General features: G+C 32.0%; 1 protein-coding gene across 1 annotated transcript in view; it reads right to left on the bottom strand.

Moving 5' to 3' along the window:
* Positions 1-369: 369 nt before the first annotated feature.
* LOC115881462 (somatomedin-B and thrombospondin type-1 domain-containing protein) overlaps positions 370-25588 on the bottom strand; it is a 461055-nt gene continuing 435836 nt past the window's right edge. The window contains exons 4-5 of the mRNA XM_030898943.1: positions 13707-13783; positions 370-906 (exon numbers count right to left, since the gene is read on the bottom strand). Coding sequence (XP_030754803.1) covers positions 692-906; positions 13707-13783 — 292 coding nt within the window. The 3' untranslated portion in view covers positions 370-691. The remainder of the gene's footprint in view (positions 907-13706; positions 13784-25588) is intronic.

Below are 25588 nucleotides of genomic sequence, written 5' to 3'. Positions count from 1 at the left end.
GGTGGTAGATTTCAATAAAAGATACATATTTTCTTTTTCAAATAATTCCAAAATAACGAAGTTATTTTACTTTGAAAATTTTCCAAAAAAATGATTTTTTGCTAAAATTTTGAGAACCACTGGAGATTTTCTGGATTTTCTTTTTTGTAAATTTAATTTAATACCTATGTTGCCATATTATCAAGAAATTATGTTTTTTAACTAAAAACTAAAAAAAAAATCCAAATTTTTTTTTAAAAAATTTTGAACTTTCAATTTTTTTTCGCGAGAAAAACCTCATAGGGGTGTTTCTGGGGTTGAACTATACTACCAGTTAAAATACTGGCACTTATTTCTGGGACATCCTGTATATAAATAATTTTATTTATTTAAATGAATTAAATGAGTGAACATTAATTTTGTTACTGTATTTTTTGTAAGAAAAATAATATTACGATTAAAGAATTTTTATCTACAAAAAAGATAAATAAAATAAGGTATACAGAATCGTTAATATGTTCCAAATCTCCCTATTACCACCTACACATTTCAATAACGCCCATAAAATATTTATTTATAAAAATTGTGGACGTCAGTTGTTTTGACATTTTTGATTTATTGTGACATGCTTGCATGAAAAGTTATTTATTAATTTAGTACAAAATCTTCTTGATCAATCCTCAACACATTTCTTATATCTTCAGCATTTTATCTAGACAAAGATGAAAGCCGTCGTCTGGGCCTTGCAGGTCCGGGCTTCGCAGGTTGCGTCCTGTTGCGGCTGCGCTCTCAACCATTTACCGTGACAGTGGGGTGCCGATAGGGCTGACCATCGGGTCACTCTGCCTTCGACGCCGTGACCTTGACACCTCCATCCGAGGTCTTCGTGCAGGGCTTCCGATTCGCAACGTACGCAAATCCGTTCACCTGAAAATAATATGGAAGAAAATAATATTTTATTAGGAATGTGTGTGTCATGATATACTTAATTATGAAAAAATATTCAGTTATTCTAATTTTGTATATTGTGAGAAAACGATAGAGCAAAGTTCATTATTTCATTTGTTTTGAGAACTTTAAAATTAGCGATGGAAACTATCAAATGAATTAGACTATCGAATGGTTAATGAATGAATGATTTCAACTATCGAATGGTTTTATTCGAATAAAATCATTCATTCATTTGTATACTAAATCATATGTGACAACCTCGCCGTGCGACTAAATGGTTATCGTTGAGCCACGAATATCGAATGCTTTTGATAAATGAAATTTAGTATTCGTTTGATTTTTGTATGCGTCAGTGCATTATTAGTTCTTCCAAATTTTTATAACTTCGCCGTATAAATACTGTGCTATTTTTGCGTTTATTAAAATAGTTAAAATACTAAAATAGTAGTTATTTTTTAATTTTATATATTGACGATTGTGTCATGTGCAGGTGGTTAAAATGTTTCCGAAAATTTGTGTGGTTTTCCGTAGTCCGATCTTTCAATTAATTAATTTTATATGGTATATGGTCTATTTTTTAATGGGAAATTTTGAGAAGTAGCTATTTTTAAGAGAGATGAGATGAACTTACAATTAATTTTAAAAATACATATTTGTATTTTAGATGTTTTAATAATATGAATTAGTTGAACTTAATAATCATATTTAAGTAATGTGGTTAAGTAAATGGGGGGGGGGGGTTATCGAACTCAAACTATGGGGTGAGAAAGTTAAAATAAAAGTTTTACACGTGCCAATTTTAAAAAAAAAGTTAACGATGTTTGTATTTTGTTTATGCTAATTCTCTTACATGTAGTTTTTTGCATGTTTGTTTTTGTTGTTTGCAGAAATATTTCATTTATTTTTTAAAGTAAATGCCAGTAAAAGTAAATATAATTTTTAAATAGTAATATAAAGCACCTAATATAAATAATTTTGATTTCTAATTTTTTATTTATATTTTCCTTCCATTACACTGCACGCTTAGAAAATTAATAGATACTTATATTTCATGATTTTAAAATTTGTTGTTAATATAACAAATTAGTTCTGTAATTATTATTATTTAATAAACCAACGTTGCACACACAAAAAATTTAGAGACTATATTATTTTTAAATAGGATCTAATATAAATAATTTTGACATCTAATTAGTTGTTTATATTTTGCTACTACTTAAAAAAAATATTTATATTGAATGATTTTAAATTTTATTGTTAATAGGTATAACAAATTATTACTGTTATTATTATTTATTAAACCAGTCTTTGCTTAAAAACATTAAACATCATTTTCCTACATCCAAAATAACAAATATTATTGCAGTGTAACGACAGAATATTAATAAAAAAAAATGCAGAATATATAGACATACTATCCCTAACTAACTAAAGCCCATTCTTTGCTAATATCAACTAATACCAAAATATGGCAACAGCGCCCTTCATAATGTATTTTCTGTGTAAATACTAGCACCTTAATAAAAAAAATAATGTGTCCTTATCTATATCTGACTCCGCAAAAAATCAAAGATGCCGGCTTCTTTCATGCATTGCCACCGACCGCTGTCGGTTTTCTCGGAAAGAAACCTACGTCGTCGGGCGACAACTAAAATTCAGTTAATATTTTATTATAATCGATCCTGACGAATAAATGAATTTTATAAATGAATGAATTTTATAAATGAAAGGTTTTTGTGCCGAATTACTAGAATACAATATTTCAAGGCAGATGACGGATCTATTCGATAATTTTTATTCGAATAGTTTTCAACGAATGTTTTCTTACTAACTATCGAATTATTCGAATGAATTGCAACTATCGAATGTTTCGATAGTATTCATTCGATAGTTCCCACTACTATTTAAAATGTTAAATAGAAAAGTTATAGGAAAGGTTAAGATTAAGGTGCCATTTTTTAGTGATTTTATAGGAAAGCACTGGACGGCTGGTGGTTATCAGGTTCTTTCCGGGTATTCTATATTTTTACAGGGTGTCCCAGGCTAAGCGTTCTTTAGAAGTTTCTAGAGAACTACAATATCTAGATCGGAGATTTTTTGCACATTAGTGTTTCACAACGAGATCTATCGATTAAAAACATTTTCAATATGGTGGCACTTCCTGAAATACCGGAAGTTGACACCAAATTTCTTATTTTAAATGGGTACCCCCGCTTTTTATTACATACCTAAATTCTCTGTAAAATATTATGAATTTTGATGTCAAGCACATCTGATGTCTAACATTAACCGTTTTTGAGAAAAAAAAATATTTAAAATGTTTGGAGGAAAAAATTGCCTGTCGAAAAAATTTGTAAAGCCTAAACGTCAAAATTAGTGATTGCCACAGTCACTGGGGCATAAAGAGAAAACATGTGGCTATTTATTTCAAAAATTAAATTGTTCGAATGTCATTTAATATTGGTCAAAGCTGTCATGGAATTGACCGATTAAAAAATTATCATCAATCATTTTTTTCAAATGAACACCCACTTTTTTGTTTCACTAGTGAAAATGTATCTCAATTTGTTACTTTTTGATTATACATGTTCCTATACCTAAAGTAGATCGTTTTTAAGTTATTTAAGATTTAGTTTTAAAACCTATATTTTATTTTATCTAGCTTCCTTTAACATTAAATGTCAAACAATCAGACAATTTATTTCCTTCTGTCAGAATACTAATTACTTGAATATCGTATCTTATAAATACTGCTGCTTAAAACTTTATAAAGTTTATTTATAATAAAATATTTCGTATTGTTGCTCTTTAGTGATACCTAATGTTGATATTATTAATAATATACCGTATAACCGAAAAAAACGGCGCAACGTTCGCTTGGAAATGACGATCGATGACATACTGATTTTTTTAACAAAGTGTCACAATATGATATGGTCAGATACATTGTTTTACGTCGCTTGACGTTTAAAGTCATAGGCTACTGGACAAAATAAAAAAATACACGCTTTAAAACTGAATCTTAAAAAAAGTTTTTTTTTTCATAATTTAGATTATTATGATATGCATCTTCTTAATAATATGTCGTTTAGGTTCTCTTTTTTTGGTTGATTTGAGTTGTCATTATGACAAGTTCTTTTGTGAAGATATAGGGATATTGTAGAGCTTTTTCAAAACACTGACTGAGTCGAAGTATAGACTTTGAATACACTTTCTATGAGATTTTTTATACTTTTGCAACACTATAAACGACATAATATTTATGTTATACCCATTGTTTAAGAAACGTCCAAGTTCCGTGCCTCTAGAACGTTTAACATTGAAGCAGCAATGTATCTCACGATATACTACACTTATCTTAATTTTTCTTTTATATTTCTCTTTATATTACCAGAGAATACGGTATTTTCCTTGTAATACTCGCGTTGTAAGCGTGACAGTGGTCGGGTGCTATCTCTAATTTTATACCCCGTGTCACACTGTCACCTCGTATTGTCTCCCTGCCCTTTTTCGCGGTATCGTTTAAGTGATAAATCAGTTTATGGAGCATTAAAACGTCTAGACCCTTGTATCTCAAAACGTGTGTCGTAAATCCACTTGATCTTGCTGGGGTGGTACAACAATTCATATGGAACGAACTGATCCTATTAAATTTAATATTCGTACATTAAAAAGTAAATTATTTTTTAGTTTTTGGTTTAGTATATAAAATTTTTAGATATCCTAAAGGGATTTGCGTAGTAAAGACGCTTCTGAACAGCAGTACAATAGAGCTGTAGTCGCCGCATTATGATTTATAATACAAGATTTAGATAAATGTAACTTTTTTGTAATTTTTTTTCATAATTTAGTTTATTATGATATGCATGTTCTTAATAATATGTCGTTTATGTTCTCTGTCTTTTGGTAGATTTGTTTTCCTATTATAATAAAAAGTTCTTCCTTTAGTAAAGACAATGCAGGGATACTGTACAGCTTTTTCAGAATACTGAGTCGCAGTATAGAATTCAAATAAACTTTCTATGAGATCTTTTGCAACATTATAAACGACACGATATTTATTTTATACCAATTGTTTTAGAAACGCACAAGTTTCGTGCCTCTAAAACGTTAAACATAGAAGCATCAATGTATCTTACGATATAAGACACTTATCTTAATTTTTCTTTTATATTTCTCTTTATAATACCACAAAATACGGTATTTTCCTTGTAACACTGGCATTGTAAGCGTGACAGTGATCGGGTGCGATCTCTAATTTTATACGCCGTGTCACACTGTCACCTCGTATTGTCTCCCTGCTCTTTGTCGCGCTATCGTTTAAGTGATAAATCAGTTTATAGAGCATTAAAACGCCTAGAACCTTGTATCTCAAAACGGGGCTCGTAAATCCACTTGATCTCGCTGGGGTGGTAAAACCATTCGTATGGAACAAACTGATCCTATTAAATTTAATATTCGTACATTAAAAAGTAAATTATTTTTTAGTTTTTGGTTTAGTATGTAAAAGTTTTTGGATGTCCTAAAGGGATTTGCATAGTAAAGATGCTTAAAAACAGCAGTACAATAGAACTGTAGTCGCTGCATTATGATTTATAATACAAGATTTAAATAAATGTAACTTTTTTTGTAAAAAAGTTTTTTTTTCATAATTTAGTTTATTATGATATGCATGTTCTTAATAATATGTCGTTTATGTTCTCTGTCTTTTGGTAGATTTGTTTTCCTATTATAATAAAAAGTTCTTCCTTTAGTAAAGACAATGCAGGAATACTGTACAGCTTTTTCAGAATACTGGGTCGCAGTATAGAATTAAAATAAACTTTCTTTGAGATTTTTCAAACTTTTGCAACATTATAAACGACATAATATTTATGTTATACCCGTTATTTTAGAAACGCCCAAGTTCCGTGCCTCTAGAACGTTTAACATGGAAGCAGCAATGTATCTTACGATATACGACACTTATCTTAATTTTTCTTTTATATTTCTCTTTATAATACCACAAAATACGGTATTTTCCTTGTAATACTGGCGTTGTAAGCGTGGCAGTGGTCGGGTGCTATCTCTAATTTTATACGCCGTGTCACACTGTCACCTCGTATTGTCTCCCTGCTCTTTGTCGTGGTATCGTTTAAGTGATAAATCAGTTTATGGAGCATTAAAACGTCTAGACCCTTGTATCTCAAAATGGAGCTCGTAAATTCACTTGATCTCGTTGGGAACAAACTGAGCCTATTAAATTTAATATTTAAACATTAAAAAGTAAATATTTTTTTTAGTTTTGAGTGCAGTATGTAAAATTTTTAGATGGCATAAATAGATTTGCATAGTAAAAACGCTTCTGAACAGCAATACAACAGAACTGTAGTCACTGTATTGTAATTTAAAATGCAGGATTTAGATAAATGTAACTGTTTTTGTAAAAATATTTTTTTCATAATTTATTATGTTCTGAGACACATTTTCCTAATAATATTTTATCGTTCGATATTGGCGCGATATTAAGGAGCATCCCTCTTGTCGCAAGGCAGGTAAAAAAGTAAAAAATCAGCGTAGGAGACAGCCTTATTGAATTTTCAGCTACAATGACGTGGGTAAAAACGCCCAGAAGAAGGTTGTGATAAAGTGGAAGACTCTTTTTATCGGATGGTTAGATTATCCGTTGGCAGGGAGATAAATGAACAAAACTGGCACTTTTTCTACCTATATAGCGATATTAATAAATATAGCTGTACGAGTGACTATACAGGGTGTTTCAAAAAACATGTGCCATCTCTCGTGGAGAGATTCCTTAAAATAAGATTACGCGTAAAATTAAGATTTATTTTTCATATCAACATAGGTCCGATTCGGCTTTGTTTCGCAGCTACAGGGTGTTAAAGTCTTAGTAATCTTTTTTTTTAATATTTACTATAATTTTCTTCGAAGTACTTTTAATGATTCGAATGCAATTTTGAGGGTAAAAGTTACTATAATTTCTACATCCACGAGAGATGGCAAATGTTTTTTGAAACATCCTGTATATTGTATATATTTTAATTTCCCGTTTTGTTTGCTTTTACTGGTTGTACAAAATCAGAATACAATATTTAAGAGTTATTAAATAAAAATTGTTATTTTGTGAATTAATTTTTTTTGGATTTTTTTTTAGTTGTTAGTTAAAAACCCTGAAATATTTGCACTTATTTAAGACTCACCCTCTATATATAGATTATTTATAAGGTGTGACTAAAATTATATAATCTCTTTGTAGATGCTGTTACAAAACTGGAATACCTCAGTAAAATTAGTTTTAAAAAAGGCCCATCGGTGGAAAAAGGTCCCACAGTTTTGAAAATTGTTTTAAACGATTCCTCTAGACTTAGGCTGATATGTGTCAAATGTCCCCGAAGATAGACGATGAGCTCGAGGAGTGGGGAGGCGTTAAATGTTTTTTTTCACTTTTTTGCTTATATCTCGGAAACCATGACATCTACCGAAAAACGCTTTATATATAAAAATAAATCTGACAAAATTCTCTATAAAAATTATTCTATACATTTTTATTCCCAGACTATGCCCTTCATAAATTTGGATACTAAATCAAATGGTTTTGTTTTGGAAAATATATTCCAAATCCGTACAAACATATTTCTTTTCAACAAATAGCGTTGAAGAAGTACGATACCATGATTTTTTAAGTATTAAGTATAACTTTTAGTATATACTGTGATTTTATAAATTTTAGACGTCATCCGTTCACATAAATCACTCCTTGAGTGCGCAAGTTATTTGTTAACAGTGATAATAATGTTTTCTGTTCATTTATTTTGCTTTATATTTTTGTCTAATTAAAAAAACCAAAACCGACATTATTATATATTAATATATTAAAGAAACGCAATAAATAATAATACATTTATAAAATAATAGTGAATTATTATGTTTCTGAATTAATTTTTGTATCGGAAATAAGAAATACCTTCATAAAATTCTTCAATTCAAAAGTCTTATGATGAACTTTATCTTTCATAACGTAATTTTTTTGTAATTTAAATTTCATAATATATTATACGATATTGTACAAAATTAAAAAAGAATTTGAAAGATCTACTAAATTAAAAAAGTAAGCGATACATGTATTATTATAAATAATAAATTAAAATCAATAAAAAAACTTTTTTTTATTGAATATAAATTACTTATTGTCTAAAACAAATAATCTAAAAAAATATAGGTAATTTTAAAGTATGGGGAGTCATGTTATGTATGTGGATATCATTATTGTATTCAATTATTGTAGGTTGAGAAGATTCAGAAATCGCTCTTTCATATGCGCTTTTAAGACTCTTTGAAATTCTGCGAGGGAAGACTGATCTCTATTAGCGAAATGGATTGGGTAGTACAGATACGTAAATATTACATTTACGTTAACTGTATCTACAGGAAGAAATGATGTATAAGAGCAACGCAATATATAACATCAGGGAACGAGACCTCAAATGCTAATGCCTCCAATGCTTTGTGATACTTTAACATTAGAAAAATTCTTCACGCAGGCGGGGATAGAAATATTTAACTCTGAGCAATCATCGACCATAAACCATGATTATTGGTTTTCGTATACTTTCTGCAATATTTGCAGCTGCGCTACATGCTGTGGTATACCTTTTTTACCATAAAGCAGGCATGCATTAACCTTTAACTTGTCGTTATTGTTATGTTCTGTGTGCACTAGTGCTCTCTACCGGAAGAGAACAAGTCACGAAGCGATGAAGACTTGATAGATAACATAAGGACCCCTAATATCAGGGGGGTGACAGTGAAATAGGAAAATTGGAAACAGTCATTAGTGTCATTCCTGTCATTCTCCTCACGACAAGTATGGCCGCCTAGACAAGGACAGCATTGTTTTTGTCTAACTATTATCTAACTTCACAGTTTAGAATTGACAGCTTTCATTTTCAGAGACAACTTCAGATTTGTTCTAGAACGAATTAGAAAATATTCGACGCCATTTTAATTCATTCCGTTTAGTTTCGTTTTGGAAGTTCAATTTAATATTTCGGCTGAAATTTATAAATATAAAGGTAATAAAGTATATAAAATATATATTACATGAAGAATCTTGGAGAAAATGACGTTTCTGCAGTAGTAGGTATGCTCCATGTATATGAAAAATAGGTAGTAAATAAACACCGTTTTTACATTTTTTAGATGCAAGAAAATGGTGTTATAATCTCTTGGATCGGCGATTTTTTCGAAAATGGAAACAATTTACAGCAAGGTAAGATCATTTTTAACTATAGCCAATAATAGTTATTTCACTAAAAGTCTCTTTTTGCTTCTTTTTGATTTATAAGCCAGGTCTCTCAGGGAATAATGGACGCTTTTAAACAGTATATTTATATTTTAAACCTATTGATATTTTTATATTGTTAATTTTAGTATAAAAAAAATGTTTTTCTGTTTTCAGGTTTTTGTATAAGGCTCCCGTTTTCATGTTCCCGTGTCCGTTTTCTGTCCTTGAAGTCTGCGAATACGTGTGTTTATTTACAAATTACTGTAAGTCATGCTTATACCTTCAGCCCCGGATCTACAATTTTTTTGAACCGGGACAAAAAATTGATAGTAGCGCCCCCTCTCTCCAGCGTTTGCAATAAATTAATTTAAAAAACTTACAAATATCTAGATATAGGTAGGCATTTTTCGTAAACGGGACAGAATGAGCCCTTAAGCTTCATTCAGAACCTCCGAATTAGTGGAATAAATTAGTGGTTTCAATTAGCGTAGAAGTTTGTTCCTGTAATTTCAATGTAAGCATTCAGAACCTCTAAATTAGTGGTAGTCATTTTCAATTAGTAGAAAAAGTAAACAAACTTTTGACTTTTCCACTAATTATACTTCAAATTTTGCGGGAAATGTCATTTTGGCCATTGATTAGCATCCGTCAAGAGAAATCGTGATTAGAAATCAAAAGTTTATTGTTTTATAAGCTAAATATTTGGCTTTCTTTATGGATACAACTGACTAACGCAAGCTGTTGCTAGGATATTCTATTAATTTTAATTGTGTTTTTTAAACATTGTGAATGATCGTAAATTAAAAAGTATAAAGTGTAATAATTGAAACCGCTAATTTATTCCACTAATTGCGAGGTTCTGAATGAAACTTTAAAATGTGTTCAAAAACTAACTGGGCGTTTTAAAATTAAATGAATACTTGATAGAAGAACGTAAGGTGCATACTAGGCGCTTTGTGTAGCAATTTTTTTGATTTTCAACCGTTTTATATTATGATTTTGGCGCCCCTTGACACTGGCGCCCGGGGCAGGTGCCCCGGTTTGCCTCCCCTTAGATCCGGGGCTGTATACCTTAACTAATTTACGTTAAAAGTGCATATAATTAACTAATTGGTATTGAAACAATACAATCCTCTATATTTTTATATTTATTTAGTCACGTTGTTCCATATTTGAAATAAATATATGTGAATAAATTATTTTTTGGTTTTATTTATGAAAAGAAAAAAAAACAAAATACATTTGAACTGAAAGAGGGCCCACCATTGAATAACCGGAAACGGAAATGAAAATTAAGCCATCGTGTCCTTATCATGTCAACCTGTCAATTGGAAAATTAGTTCTCCAGACGACAACGAAGGCTTTCGGTGGCGTATCGTGTTTCCACGATTTAACACAGAGTTGACACTTCTTTCTAGTTAATTATTTTATGCTTAATATTACCATTATTAATATGAAAGGTTAAATTTAGACTTTAACTGGTTTTTAAATACGAAAATACAATATAAGGAATAGTGTTAATTTTGTCAACCCTGTAAGTTTTAAAAGGTTAGACCTTGGGTTAAAAATGCACTCAACCAGTTTTGTAGAGAATTTTCTGAACTTTAATTTTCTATATAGGTATTTCTTCGTAGGTGTCATATTTTCTGAGATATAAGCTAAAAAGTCATAAAAGTGACATTTCACCCCTCCCCTCTCCTCGAGCTCATCGTCTATCTTAGGGGATTTTTGATACATATCAGCCATACATATATCAGCCCAGGTCTAGAGAAATCATTTAAAAACAATTTTCAAAACTGCGGGATTTTTTTCCACCGATTTCTCTAATTTGACTGGGCTAGAAAACCAGTTTTCATATGGAATAAATCGAGTTTCGAACGTAACGCGCCGTTTCGCTACAACAACGTAAAATAAGATTTCGTTCGATTGTGACGTTTTTGACATCGCCGTCGCTCGCACAATAAGCGAAACGTCTTTGAAACCGTCCCGAGCGCCATAATACCGAATTAAAGTTTCGGCAGAACGACCGCACTTTATAAAACGACGTGTATTCGAACGAAAGAGAGCGAGAAGCGAATTCCACAAGTTTGCGAAAAGTAATAGGAAAATAGAAGTGGCCTTTCCAGGCACTTTTCCAAAAATACTTTCGCGAGGAATTGGACCGGCACAATATGGGTTTGTTATGTAGAGGTTAAATGTTAGGATGCTTTCGGATTGGAAAAGTTTCTTTTAGTTTTATGTGTGTAGCAAAGGAAAAATATGTTTGAGACATGCTATTTGATTAGATTGACAATACTATTTTCATATACAGGGTGTATTAGTTATATTAAATAAACAGAGGAATGGAGGAGTGCTCGGAAAAACATTCAGACACGTTGATAGGTAATTTTTTCATCAAGTTTTAGTAGTCAATATTAGTACTATTATTATTTTATTAGTAGTGCCCATATCGACTTTCTTATTTTCGATTTTCTTTCTTATATACCATGTACAAGATATCTATAATTTGAGCATAGAAAAGAGATGGGAGATTTCGGAGACTAGAACAGATATCAGATCAGTTAAATGGATTTTTTTACTTTATTTGCTGGAAAATAGAATTCTGAATAAAATGACATATCATAATGTCAACTTTAGACATTTTTGTTTAAAAAATAGTAATTTAAATTTCAATCTAGAGTACCACGACCATAAATGTAACGACAATTTGACTGAAAATACCAAATTAATCGGAAAAAAAATATTTTTCCAAATATGATAATGAGCCACACTCCTGCCACTTGAAAAAAAAATGAGATATATAATGAAAAAGACGATTTAGGCATATTTTTAAATGGCCATAAACATTAGACGATCAAATATATTTTCCCAAAGCTCCTTGATTTAAAGGTTTTATCATGACCATGGCACTCTAGATTAAAATTTAAAATGCTATTGTTTCAACTGAAAATGTCAAAAGTTGACATATGATATGGGGGGGTGCCGGGCCCCTCCCAGGTACTGCTGAGAAATCCTTAATTATGACTCTTGGCTTCCTATTAATTTTTATTTGCTTGTGATGCAGTAAAAATGACGTTTTCTAGTTTTGATTAGTTAATATTATTTTGTTGTGCTCAAAAAAGTGTTAATTTTTATTTTTTTTAGAAAATTTGTAGGTATTTAAGTAATCTACGGAAACACAAAATAGAGGTAAATTTGATTAAGGTTTATCACACAAAAATAAACCTTACTGTTTTTGAAATATTTTCAATTTTGTGAAATGGCAGTAAAAATTTTAAGGCTTTTCATTTCTCCAAGAGTATCAAAGTTTTTAATACTAAATATTTACCGAAGTTTATTTGTTAATCAGTTGTTGTGTTGCAATAGTAAAAATAATACTACCTCATACAGAGTGTCTAAAATTTTATTTTTAATAATTTCTAGCTTTAAAAGGCAATAACTTGTTTAATTTAAATAGAACACCTTGTATATTTTAGGATAGTCAGATGCACAATTTAATTGTCTATCAAATTGTGTTATACCATTTTTTACCTATCCCTTCAAGTTTTCGTAGAAAATGTATTTTCGCATAATTTAGACCTCATTTATACCAATTCAGAAATTCAGTTTTTTAGTATTTGGAGCAAATTAATCAACGCAAACTGTCAATTAATGTACTTTGAATACTAAAATCATACTAATTGGTCCTCTTCAACAAATATTTAAACAGTTTGTTTTTAATTTTTTTAATGAAATAAACGAACTATATCGACAATATTAGTATCTGTACTCTTTAAAAATTCGTTACATCTTTAAAAATAATCTAAAATGTCAATATTCCATGGGTATTGATAAATGAGGTCTAAATTATAAGAAAATTCATTTTTTACGAAAAGTTGAAGAGATGCGTAAAAATGGCATAATACATTTTAATAGACAATTAAATTGCGCATCTGATTCTCCTAAAATATATAGGGTGTTCCATTTAAATTAAACAAGTTATTGCCATTTAAAGCTAGAAATGATTTAAAATAAATTTTTAGATACTATGACGTATTATTATTTTTTATTATTGCAACATAATAACTGATCAATAGATTTTTCAACTTCAGTAAATATTTAGTATAAAAACTTTGATACCCTCGGAGAAATGAAGCCTTAACGCATTTTTACTGCAATTTCACAAAATTGGGAATATTTCAAAAACGGTAAGGTTTAAGTGTGATAAACCCTAATCAAATTTACCTTTATTTTAATCGTAGAAACTAAAATTGTAATAATATACAGGGTGTTTCATTTAAAAAAATACAACTTTGATATTATTTACTTATTTGGGACACTCTGTATATTGTCAAAATATTTTTAAATTGTAGCTCTAATAGTCCTTCAACGAATCCAAAACTTACAATTTGCAAAAATCTAATCGTTTAGCTACAATATGTCATACTGTCGTATGTGGTGAACAACCCTGTATTATTAAAAAAATACTAAAATTTTATCATTAATTTTTTACCTTCTTTAAGTGCATCGTAGCTCTCCTCTTTCCTGCACGCCTTCGACGCTTTCAGTATTTCGAATTCCACGCAGTACCTGAAAAGAAAAAGAAAAACACAAATAAATAGAGCGGGAGGCGGAACAGCGGAAAAGCAAACTGATCCGCGCCGTTAGCGAAAATAATGAAGTCGTCGTGTTTTTGTTACGATTTATGCTCGGCGGAATTCGGAAAACATCGCCCCGAACGAAATGCATATCGTAAATAATAAAATTAGGATGGGAGAATTATTATTTCGACCCCGTTTCATACGCAAATCGCTTGGCGAAAAGTGTATAATTCATGACGGCGTTTTTGAGCCTTCGATATTATTTATGGCGGAAACATAATCAAATAACAGACTGGATAAGGCGAGAACATATTTTATAGTATAAATACCGTTATTAAAAACCAAAATTTAAATAAAAAGAGTATTATTCGTATTGATGCAAATGTACGGTGTAAAATATTTAGTGCTGTAATATGTAGATAGTATACAGGGTGGTCCGCACTGTATTCCGGAAGCTTCGGCAACATATTCTGCATATAAAAATAAGTAAAAAAGTTCGTATAAATGCAAGAACAGTTAACCTAATAGGACTGCTCATTCAGCCAAAAGTGTCTGTCAGGTGCATGCGAAAACTCCTCGCTTTTTGACGTCATTGTAGTCCTTGTCATGGTTATTTTATTAGTCCTTAGGGCTCGAACACACTGACGACCAGGTCGCACCGGCCAGGCCGCAGCTACCTCTAAAACCATTAAATCAAATGATATAGCGCACACTAACGTCCTGGCCGTCCGTCGGTCGTTGCGACCAGAAGACTGGACGGAAATATTATTATTTTCTGCCGCTTGTTGCCGGTTTTCTTCCAAATTAATAATGTTTCAGATGAAATCCCTTAAATTCAAGGCACAATATTTTATTTTCTATAAGATATAGTTTTAGTGTAGTTTTTGCACACGTGCAGAAAATCCAAAGAAATAGTATACAGACCGGATCAAAGGTAAACTTAAATCTAATCCCTTTTTTTTAACAAGGGTCGATTCTAGTAAAAACTCAAAACATTTTTATATGACATACCTATTCTATTTATAGTTGGTATGATACCTGTTATTATACCTTTGAGTTTCGATGTTAAAAAATAAAAAAAATAATATTTAGTTTAAGTTAAATTTAATTGGTTTTAATTAAAATAATAATAAGTTTTTCTACAACCACTTGTTTTTTTAATAAATTAGTTTTTTTAGTTGTATTGTAGTCATGTACAAGGAGAACAACTGTATTTTAAATATTAAATTTAATTTAACATTTTTCGAACTTATTCGTTTATACTATATTTCTACTAGGTACATTATTTTGAAAAAAAAATTAAGAAAGTAAGTTAAACATTCATAAAAATAGAAGTAAAACTATTGTAAACATTGAAATAACTGAAAGCTAAACTTTCTACCTGCTTATATTTAGAGCCAGTGTCTGACGATCTTTTTTTACGATGGCCCTAACATGTTTACTTCTGAAGTCGATAAGGGCGCCATATCAGTAGAAAAAAGAAACAGAATATCTCCCTTTTTGTCGGTCGCGCGTACACAATGCTTTTTGTTTGTTGTGAATAGCAACTTCGCTTTTTAGTTAACTCGGATATTTTAACGTTTCTGAAACAATATTTTCTAATTGGTAAAACGTAAAAAATCGTTAGATTTGACAACTCTGTTGAAACTGCCCAAGCAGCATTTGGACGTCGGGACAACGTTGTGTCACGCGACCAAATGTCGGGGCGCAACGTCGGCACAACCTCGTGCCAACCCTAGTCTGCACTAGTTTGGAGAATAATTTTTGGGTCGAAACGACGTTGGATACCGACGCGCGACGTTGGCTAGAAGCCTAATTTAGTACAAACTGCAACGTTGTTTAAAATCCTAATTCACAGAAATACAAAACTAATATGGCGTCTAAGTCGCGTTTTATCCTAAATTGGGATAATTATAGTAAAAATATTATTTTTATGATTTAGTTAGAGACGTATGTCAGATGGCAATGAAGGAAAACAAAACAAAAGTATTTAAGTGTGGGGGATGTTTGAAGGTCATAATTATTGAAACACTTTAACCTACTTTGTAACTCGTTACCCAAGGCAAACAACTTTATTGATAAATGTATTGTTTCTACTTTGAAAAATACTAATGGGCCTTAAAATTAAAGAAGTTTTAAAAATTTTCTTGATTTTTTTTTAGTAAAATGAGAATAATTTATTCGCAGTCGAAAAAATTGTTTCCGCGTGTTGTTTAGGGTCAAATATTTCAAGTTAATGTATTCAAAAAGCAGAAATTGCTGTTTTAGGAACGAAACATTTTCTTATTTAACAACATGGCGGCTTTCACTTTGTTGTTTTGGAGATTAAGATGGAGTAGTTCGAGTAGTCGCATACTGGACTAATAAAGTCGCAGTTCGGCCTTAACAGGTAGTATACTAGTCGCAAGATTGCCTAATTTAGTCATCCTAGAGTCTAGCTTGTGCCGCCCTCTATAATCTAAATAAACGAGGGAGTGGGTAAACTATCGGTAATATATGTCGATGTATATTTAAATTTAGTTTTATATATACCTTTCTTATGTCCCATTTTAATTAAGTTTTTTTTATAAAAACAAAAACAGCACTGAACTGTCTGACTGAACAGAACAATGAAGTGAAAATTTAAGATTTAAGGTTATGGATCAATACAGTTGCAAAAAGGTAGTGACTCGACGTCCTACCAACGTAAGAATAAGGAAATCTAAACAACGTTGGAATTAGTAAAACAGACGACGTTTGCATAACGTTGGAATAGGTCCTGAAACTGACGTCGGAAAACCCTATATTGTCCAACGTTGTAACTACGTTGTCCGAATCACCTAAAGGTCACTTAAGCAAAAAATGTTACAAGACAACGTTTATTCGACGTCGCAGAAGCTTCTACTTTGCTGTAGTACTAGTCCAATGTCGGCACAACATTATAAAAACGTTTAAATTTATTTTAATACCTAAGGTAGGGAGCTAACTATTTTTTGTAACTATCCAACGTTGTGTTTAGTAAACATGTGGTCGCAAGTCGTGAAAATGCTACTTGGGTGGTCGTTCATCTGGCCGCAGCTAAAAACGCAATACATCCGGCCAGCCGACGGCCAGGTCATTGCGACCTGGTCGTCAGTGAGTTCGAGCCCTTATCCGGCAACCAATAATACACACACGTGCATTATTGGTTGCCGGATGCAAAACGTTCATTATTTAGTTTATTTATTTAAACACCTTATACGTATGCAGTATAGAAAATTAACTTATAAATCGTATTAAATACTCCGATAATGCATTTTTAAGAACAGCAGTTTCCAGCATCACCTTTTGAGGAATTCATTTTAGAGTACTTCCATATTTTGCTTTAAAATAATTAATAAACAATATCGTAGGCACTCAGTAAGCACTTTGTCACAATCCACAACACAAAATGAACGTATTTATACACTCTATACCTCTAAAAACTTTAAAAACACCTTTTTCACATTTAAAATTGACAATAATAATAATTTACTCAGCTGTCATTTTTATAAGTTTACCATAGGCAACTAATAATACACACTATCATGACAAGGACTACAATGACGTCACAACTGTTAGCTGAAGCGCGGGAAGAGACGAACGTACGTCTTATGAGGATGAGCAATCCTATTAGTTTACCGTTCTTGGTATAAATGTATGTCCTAAAATGCTTAGTTTAGGATATACAGGGTGTAGAAGTTTCATTTTTATTTCGATTTTTTCCAAATAATTTCTAAAGTAAGGTGAATATTTGTATGAAAATTGCTGTCTGGCAGTTTTTAACATGAGATATTTGATTTTGATGTCAATATAACTCCTATTTATAGGGGGCGCCACCTACATGTGTTTTAACTGTTTTGAAGACTAATAACTTTTTGGTCGTACCTATATAAAACTACTGAGTGAAAAATATACATTTCCGTGATTTTTTATGTAAAAAATATCTTTTGGTAAAAATCGCTACGAGCAATCGTTGTCAAGATATTTAGAATGGAAATAGTCAATACATGTCATTATTGACAAAAAATAAACACGATATACATCTTTTTATATACTCAGAAGTTTTATACAGGTACGGACGAATAGTTGTTACTCTTCAAACCAGTTAAAAAACTATAGGTGGCGCCCTCTACAAGTAGGAGTCTCATTGACACACATCAAAATAAAATTTCTCATATCAAAAAAATCCCAGACACGAATTTTCATCCAAATATTGACGTTACTTTATAAATTATTTGGAAAAAATTGAAATAAAAATGAAATTTCTACACCCTGTATCTCCGAAACTAAGTATTTTAGGACATACATACGAACTTTTTTTATTATCTGCAGAATATGCTGCCGAAGTTTCCGGAGTACAGTTCGGACCACTCTGTATACAGGGTGCCAAAAAAATAGTTTATCCAACTTCGGTGGGTGATTCTACAGATAAAAATAAAACCATAGTTTACAACATATGCCCTAAGATGCTTCCCGAAGAAGGTACAGCCGTCGAAAGGTTAAATAAAAATAATATATTTTGTTTATTTTTAAGAACACTGGTAAACCGTTTTTCCTGAAAATTGGTACTCTTTCACACATTTTAATGCCAAAACGAATAGTAATTGTAAAAAATTCCGTAACTGCCCATGAAAGGGTAGTTTCCATTAGGGTAGAGAGTAGGGGGTGGTACTTATTTTATCCATATAGATACAGTAATTTCAACAAACTATATAAAAAGCTAGGACTTTTTTAGATAAAAGAGTTGCTCTTCGTTTAGTTCGAAAAGGTGAACGGTTTTCAAGATATCTGCGTTTAAAGATTGCGATGCATCGATTTTAGTATTAGTGAAAGGATCAAATGTAAAAAAAAATAAATAAATTAATCTCCTGATTTCGCTAATGCTAAAATTGAAGCATCGGGACTAGGGAATGCAATTCCGCACCAAAATTTCAATCCCGCAAATCCGCGGGATTAAAGCAATCAATCCCGCGGATTGGATGAACACCCTGTATACAGCGGTCCAAATTTCTATTCAGCTAGTTTAAGATACACGCTATATCAGTATATTGTGGGCCTATGCAAAATGTACAATGCCTTTTGTACCATTTAGGACCAAATGTATGACTATAAATGCATATTTTTCGAAAAAACTCGTATTTTCCTTAAAACAAAAAATTTAAAAAAAAAATACCAAATTGTTTTTTCTAATTTCAATACAGATTAGTCGTACTACTACGATTTTTTAAAAACTGTAAATTTGCGGGTAAAAAAGATACTTCACAAATTTTCACACTCTTATAAAACACACTGTATACGAGAATTCGCTAAATCTTTTTTCGAAAATCACATAGTATCTTAATCACAATAGATGCATCTCAAATCTGGTCCAAACCGCATCCCAAAATCTTTTTTAGTTCAAGAGATATTCAACTTTAAATTTACCCTAAAATTTTGCTTATTATAGATAATTATGTCCGGCAGTTTATTTGACGAAATTGTCCACAAGTACTAGTTAAACGCTTTTCTTCACTTACGCACGCCAGAAAGAAATCTAATAACTAACCTGTTTATTTCACTTATTTTTAATGGCCAATCCCGCAGATCCCGCACGGTAAATCCCGCAAATTTGATCCCTCGGAATCATAGAGAAAGATAATCACAGAGAAAAATAATTGAAATTAAATAGTATAGTAATTATAAACTAAAACTTAGTATAATAAAAGATTAATTCACATAATAGTATCAACAACTCTAAGTATTATTACTCTCATCCTATTTCTCGCTTCAGAAAACAAGCCGAGTCAGGGCTATTCGGAATTGGAAAAGTTTGGACAACTGAATTTAGTCCCACGCTGAAGCGTTCAAAACCTCTGCGGTTATTGATAACTGGAAATTTACGAGAAGATTTCTTTTGAAAAGTGCCCAGTTGGCAAAAGCCAGCCCGGCTCCGTGGGATAAGAGCATTTAAAAGAAAAATGCGCTATTCAATGGATATACTGACAGAATAACCAATATAATAATATTTATATTATTAAAACTGTAAATATCATACTGTTACGTTTTTCGTCGGTTCCGTGTGGATAGAAAGTCACAATTTATTTAACACTAATTAACAAACAATAACTATTAAAAAAAAACTTAAAGAACTATTTATAACTTATTTACAATTTATCTAACTATTTATCTAACAGGAATTTATTTTGAATTAGCGCGGCGATTGTAGCTGTACGCGTCGACCGGTTGTTTTACTCTGTCTTCCTCAGGCCTCAGGCGTCTGCTTATATATGAGAGCAACAGACAATCCAGATTTGTCTCGACAATTCTTATTCGTTCTAGAACGTCGGCGTCGCTGGGCGCATGAGTCATAGGCGAGTGGCCAGGCCTAAGGCCGAGTTCACACGGCACGGGTCCGCAACAATACAATAAAAAATATAGAATGTAAAAAACGCCAAGTTTCGCAACAAAATTATTCTTCTATTACAAAAAGTTGTGAAAATTAATGCAAAACAAACTCAGTTTATTTTATTTAGTTTTTATTGGAGCACCTATGACCTATTCAACAATTTTGTTATAAATTGTTAGTATCAATACCGGGTGCGTCTCAAAAGTGGATCACCCCTATAACTTTTTTATGTTTTTAGATTACAGAACGAGATTTGGTATATTAGTATATGACATAAATTAGGATTTATTGATGTATTCAATTGTTTTCGGCCACTTCCTGTTTTACCGGAAATTACTACAACTTTTGATTTTTAAATTGCACTTTCGAAATTTTCTTACTTTATTCGATAGAAAATGACACTGTGAATATAATGACATATCATATGCCAATTTCGCATATGGATTATTTGAAATTGTAGCATACGGGTCATAACGACAATTTGACACGAAATACCAAGTGTGTGGTATCAAATTATTCGTAAAAAAATGCTTTTTCCAAATATTCTAATGAACCACCCTTGTTCCATTTTATGTATGATTAAAAAATAGGATTTGGACATCTTTTAACGAACCAGGACAAGACATTAAAAACATTAGAAGATCAAATCTATTTTTCCAAGGCTCATTGATTAAAAAAATTAGTATTTCTAACACAGCCGTGACACTCTAGATTGACATTTAAAATACAATTTTATTTTAAGAGAAAATGTCAAAAGTTGACATATGATATGTCAATCTATTCAAAGTGTCATTTTCTAGTGAATAAAGTAAAATATACCGATAGTGCAATTTATAAATCAAAAGTTGTAGTCATTTCCGGTGAAACAGGAAGTGGCCGAAAACAATTGAATACGTCAATCAATCCTAATTTATGTCATATACTAACATATGAAAAAAAGTGAGCCACTTTTGAGACGCATCCGTATAAAAGATCTTTACTTCAGTAATAATTATAAAGACTTGGCAATTGCACTATGTGATATTCTACTAATTAAAGTCCTTTATGCTTAAGTGCACTGTTTAGATTTACTCAGTAATCGAAGTGGAAGAATATTCTTTTATAATTATAGTGCCGTCCAATTACCAAGTCATTATAGTTATTACAGAATTAAACATGTCTAATATTGATACTGGAATGTAGCGTATTTGGGAGGTGGCCAAACACTATGACCTTACAGATCTATTCTGTGTTCCCCTTTCTTGAATTATAATGAGTTATAACCCATGATACGGTCTCAGGGCTTTGGCAAAAGCCAGTATCTGAGACGGCTTCACAGAAACTAGTTCTCCAACTCTGAATATCAGTCGACATAGTGATGAGCTGTTCTGGTGTTTCCCCATTTTCCCCACAGAATCTACATTTGCCGTTGTTTCTTATCTACAATCTAGTGTTCATTTGATTGACCCCGTGACAATCGGAAGATTGTTCTTATTTAAATCAAGGAAAATCTTGTTTTTTCTCGATCGTATATAAGTTCTGAGAAATTTCTTTGACTGTCTTAGACCGGATTCCCATTCTAGGTTACGGATGGAGTCTTGAGTTCCGCTTTAACTTGATTTCCACTTTGAAAACAGAACGGTTCAGGTCCAGTTAGTGGAGTGTTCGTCCCTTTTCTAGTTATATCGTTTGCTTTTTCATAGGAGGAACAACCGTAGGAGGACTTTATTTTCTTTACCTAATTTTTCCAGCTTCTCTAGGGGTGCAAGGGGTATTGAAGCGATATATATAGCCTAGCTTACCCAAAAGTCAACCTCACCTTCACGTGGTGCACCCTGTTTACACAAACAAGGCTCTGACGTCCGAGTATAGGCGGTATAACCTTATACAACCCCCAGACCTACCATCTTCTGGGGAAAAGGAGTAGTAAAATACACCTAGCCGGCCGAGAACGTTGCACAAGGGAACTATCGTCGCGGTCCTCACTGTGCCATAGCCATCCCGTGCTACAGTTGCAGCTAAAACTGTGCGGCAGCGTAACCGCCACAGTTAAACCTTTTCACGCGGCTTACACACAGCAATGATGGAACATTCGAGTGGGACAACATTATCGTCCGGAGGTAAAATACCCCCTCAATCGGATCTCCGGGAGGGGGTGCTTACTCGAGCGTATCATCGGAGAAACAAAAAACATCAATGTTTCACGTTTGCGGCGTGGAACGTTCGCACTCTACTGGACAAGATAAATTCAAATCGACCAGAGAGAAGAACAGCGCTGGTCTCATAGGAACTCCACCGATTAAATATAGATGTTGCCGCTCTAAGCGAAACATGCTTTGCGGATGAAGGTAGTCTCACTGAGGAGCATTACACCTTCTTTTGGAAAGGTCACCCCGCAACACACAGGAGAATTCATGGCGTAGGCATTGCTATCAAAAACAAAATATCGCCACCAAGTTAACAGAAGTACCTATTGGTGTCTCCGAACGTCTTATGACCCTAAGGTACCCGATATCAAACAAAACTTACGTCAACATCATTAGTGCCTACGCTCTCACCCTTGACGCGAAAATTGAGGATAAGGATAGATTTTACCAAGCTTTACAAAATGCCCTCCAACGCATTCCAAAGCACGAACGAATCATCTTGCTAGGTAACTTTAATGCCCGTGTTGGCAAACAACAGGGAATATGGCCTGACGTATTGGGAAAACATGGAATAGGAAACGTAAATAGCAATGGTGAACGCTTATTAACAACATGCGCAGAGTATAATCTTTGCATCACCAATACGTGGTTCATGTTGAAGGACAGGTTTAAAGGTACCTGGAAACATCCTAGATCAGGCCACTGCCATCAATTGTACCACATAATCGTTCGAAGGACGCATCTAAAAGATGTAAGGCTCACAAAAGCCAGAATAGATGCCGAATGCGGCACTGACCACCGACTTTTAATTTCAAAAATAAAAATCTAGTTAAAACTCAAACATCCACACTGTAAAAAGCAAAACAACATGACCAGCTTCTCTAGGCATTCTTTAACCAACTTCGAATTGATGGTTACTGAGTTGATAACTATTACTGCTGCCATCGGATGAGATGGCTATTTCCTTTTTCTGATAGTTAATTATTATAGTAAATATTCTCTGGTTTAAGAAGAAAATACACATTTTCAATTACAATCTTTCAAGCCGTATGAAATTACTTTCATCATCGCCATCAAAATATCGTGAACAAAAAGTTAAATCTATGGTCAACTCAGACTATAAATAAACAAAGGGACTTCAATAACTAATAAAATATATTTAGCTTCAATATGATGTTAAAATGTCTCTAGTTTTAAACATTTTATCCTATTTATAGGTTAAATAATAACGGGAGTTATTTTGTTTGAAGTTTCAGTTCGAACGTTGAACAGCTTAATAACTAAATTACTGAATTTGCCAAAATCAATTCAAGTTTACAATATACCGAAATTCTGGCAATTAATTTACTTAATAGGTAAATAAATTCCCCTCTGTTTACTCTCGATACATTTCAAACCATTAATGAAATCAAAATATTAGGAATAAGAGAATATAAAAGTATTTGATGGTTTGAATAATATACACGGTGAGTCGTAAATAAGAGCAAATATTTTCAGGGCTGGTAGATCTTGCTAAAAGAAACATATATTCTCTTTAACGTATTTTAAAAAGTTAAAAGCCTAAACATTTTTTTTTGGGAAAAAATTGAGAGCCACCGGATTTTTTCTGTATCTGCATCTCTTTTCGTGCCGTAACCATAGAGTATATAAAGTAACCATGGTAATATCAGAGATTAAGAAAATGTACCGTGGGAAAATTTGCAGTGAACAGGCAGTTCTAAAAAGTTTTCTAAAATATATAGGAAAATGTAAAAGAAAATGCACCATTTTCAACACCTTTTTTTGCAAAAAAAACTCATAGGTGTGTTTCTGGGGTCGAAATATACCACTTCTAAAAATATTTGCAATTATTTGTCAGACCTTACTTATTTTCTCACAAATAAAATTTGTAAGTACAGCTTCATTCAGAACCTCGAAATCAGTGGAATAAATTAGTAGTTTCAATTAGCGTAGAAGTTTGTTCACTTAATTTTAATGTAAGCATTCAGAACGTCATAATTAATGGTAGTAATTTTCAATTATTGGAAAAAGTTAACAAACTTTTGACTTTTCCACTAATTATACTTCAAAATTTGCGAGGAATGTAATTATGGACTTTGATTATCACCCGTCAAGAAAAATTTTGGTTAGAGATCAAAAGTTTATTGTTTTATAGGATATTTTATTAATTTTAATTGTGTTTTTTAGACATTGTGAATGATCGTAAACTAAAAAGTATAAAGTGTAATTTAAACAACTAATTTATTCCACATTCGACTAATTGGGAGGTTCTGAATGAAGCTTACATATTTATTAATATGTGCACTGAGAGTGTATGAATATCTGCTAGCTGGGATCAATTCACAGACGCTCAAGGTAGATTAAACGGAACTCACTTTTCTTAAAGTCTCAGTGCCATTCCTTTGAAGGTTGATTCTCACTATACCTTCCGTATCAGCTACCTTCCGTTTACATAAAATATTATATCATGTAAATGAATAGGACAATGCACACTATCCGTTCCGTTTCCCTTCCATTCCATATCCTTTCCTTCCATACATTTCTTTGGCGGATGGACTGAAGTATATCGGAAACAGGCGTCATCAAGTTATATATTTGTACCTTATATTTGTACCCGCTCTGTTAACATTTTGCTGATATATTTATTTACCCCCTTTAACCTTTTAATTAAATCTATTACCATTCATTTTTAAAATAAAACTTTCGTAATGATATAAATTTTAGAATAAAAAATGATGGAACTGATACCGAACAGAAGCATACGTATAGCGGGAATACAATAAAAAATACGGAACGGATATGGAATGGAAACGAAAGGTATAGGGAGAATCAACCTTAAGTGATTTTTTTTCAGGGATATACATTTAAAATAAGAAAGTTGCTGCAAACTTCAGGTATTTTCGGTGTCTGATCGGTGTCTTTGAAAAATCTCTGATCTAGGTATTGTGGTTTTCTTTTAATGGTTTATTGTAGTTAACTTTTAATGGGAATTCAGCTGGGACACCTTGTATATCAATAACACAAAAATAAGACTTTTAATGTTAATATTTTACATTTTAAAAATGCACGTTTTAGAAAATCTCAAATAAATTCTGTCAAAGAGGAATTTCTTGACAAAAAAATGGACTGCGGATTACTGAACTTTGACGAACTACTTTCGGAAAGTAGGTAGAAAATGTCTTTGAAAACTACCTCAGAGAATAAGAGACCCGAAGCATCGACCCGATCTAGAAAATGCGATCTATAACTTTTCTTCTTTTTGTTTTATTTATTCGGATATTGT

Source organism: Sitophilus oryzae, unplaced genomic scaffold, assembly GCF_002938485.1.
Source record: "Sitophilus oryzae breed Bouriz unplaced genomic scaffold, Soryzae_2.0 scaffold_172_pilon_pilon, whole genome shotgun sequence".
Taxonomy (NCBI): domain Eukaryota; kingdom Metazoa; phylum Arthropoda; class Insecta; order Coleoptera; family Curculionidae; genus Sitophilus; species Sitophilus oryzae.
This window is presented reverse-complemented; position numbering and strand designations above follow the sequence as displayed.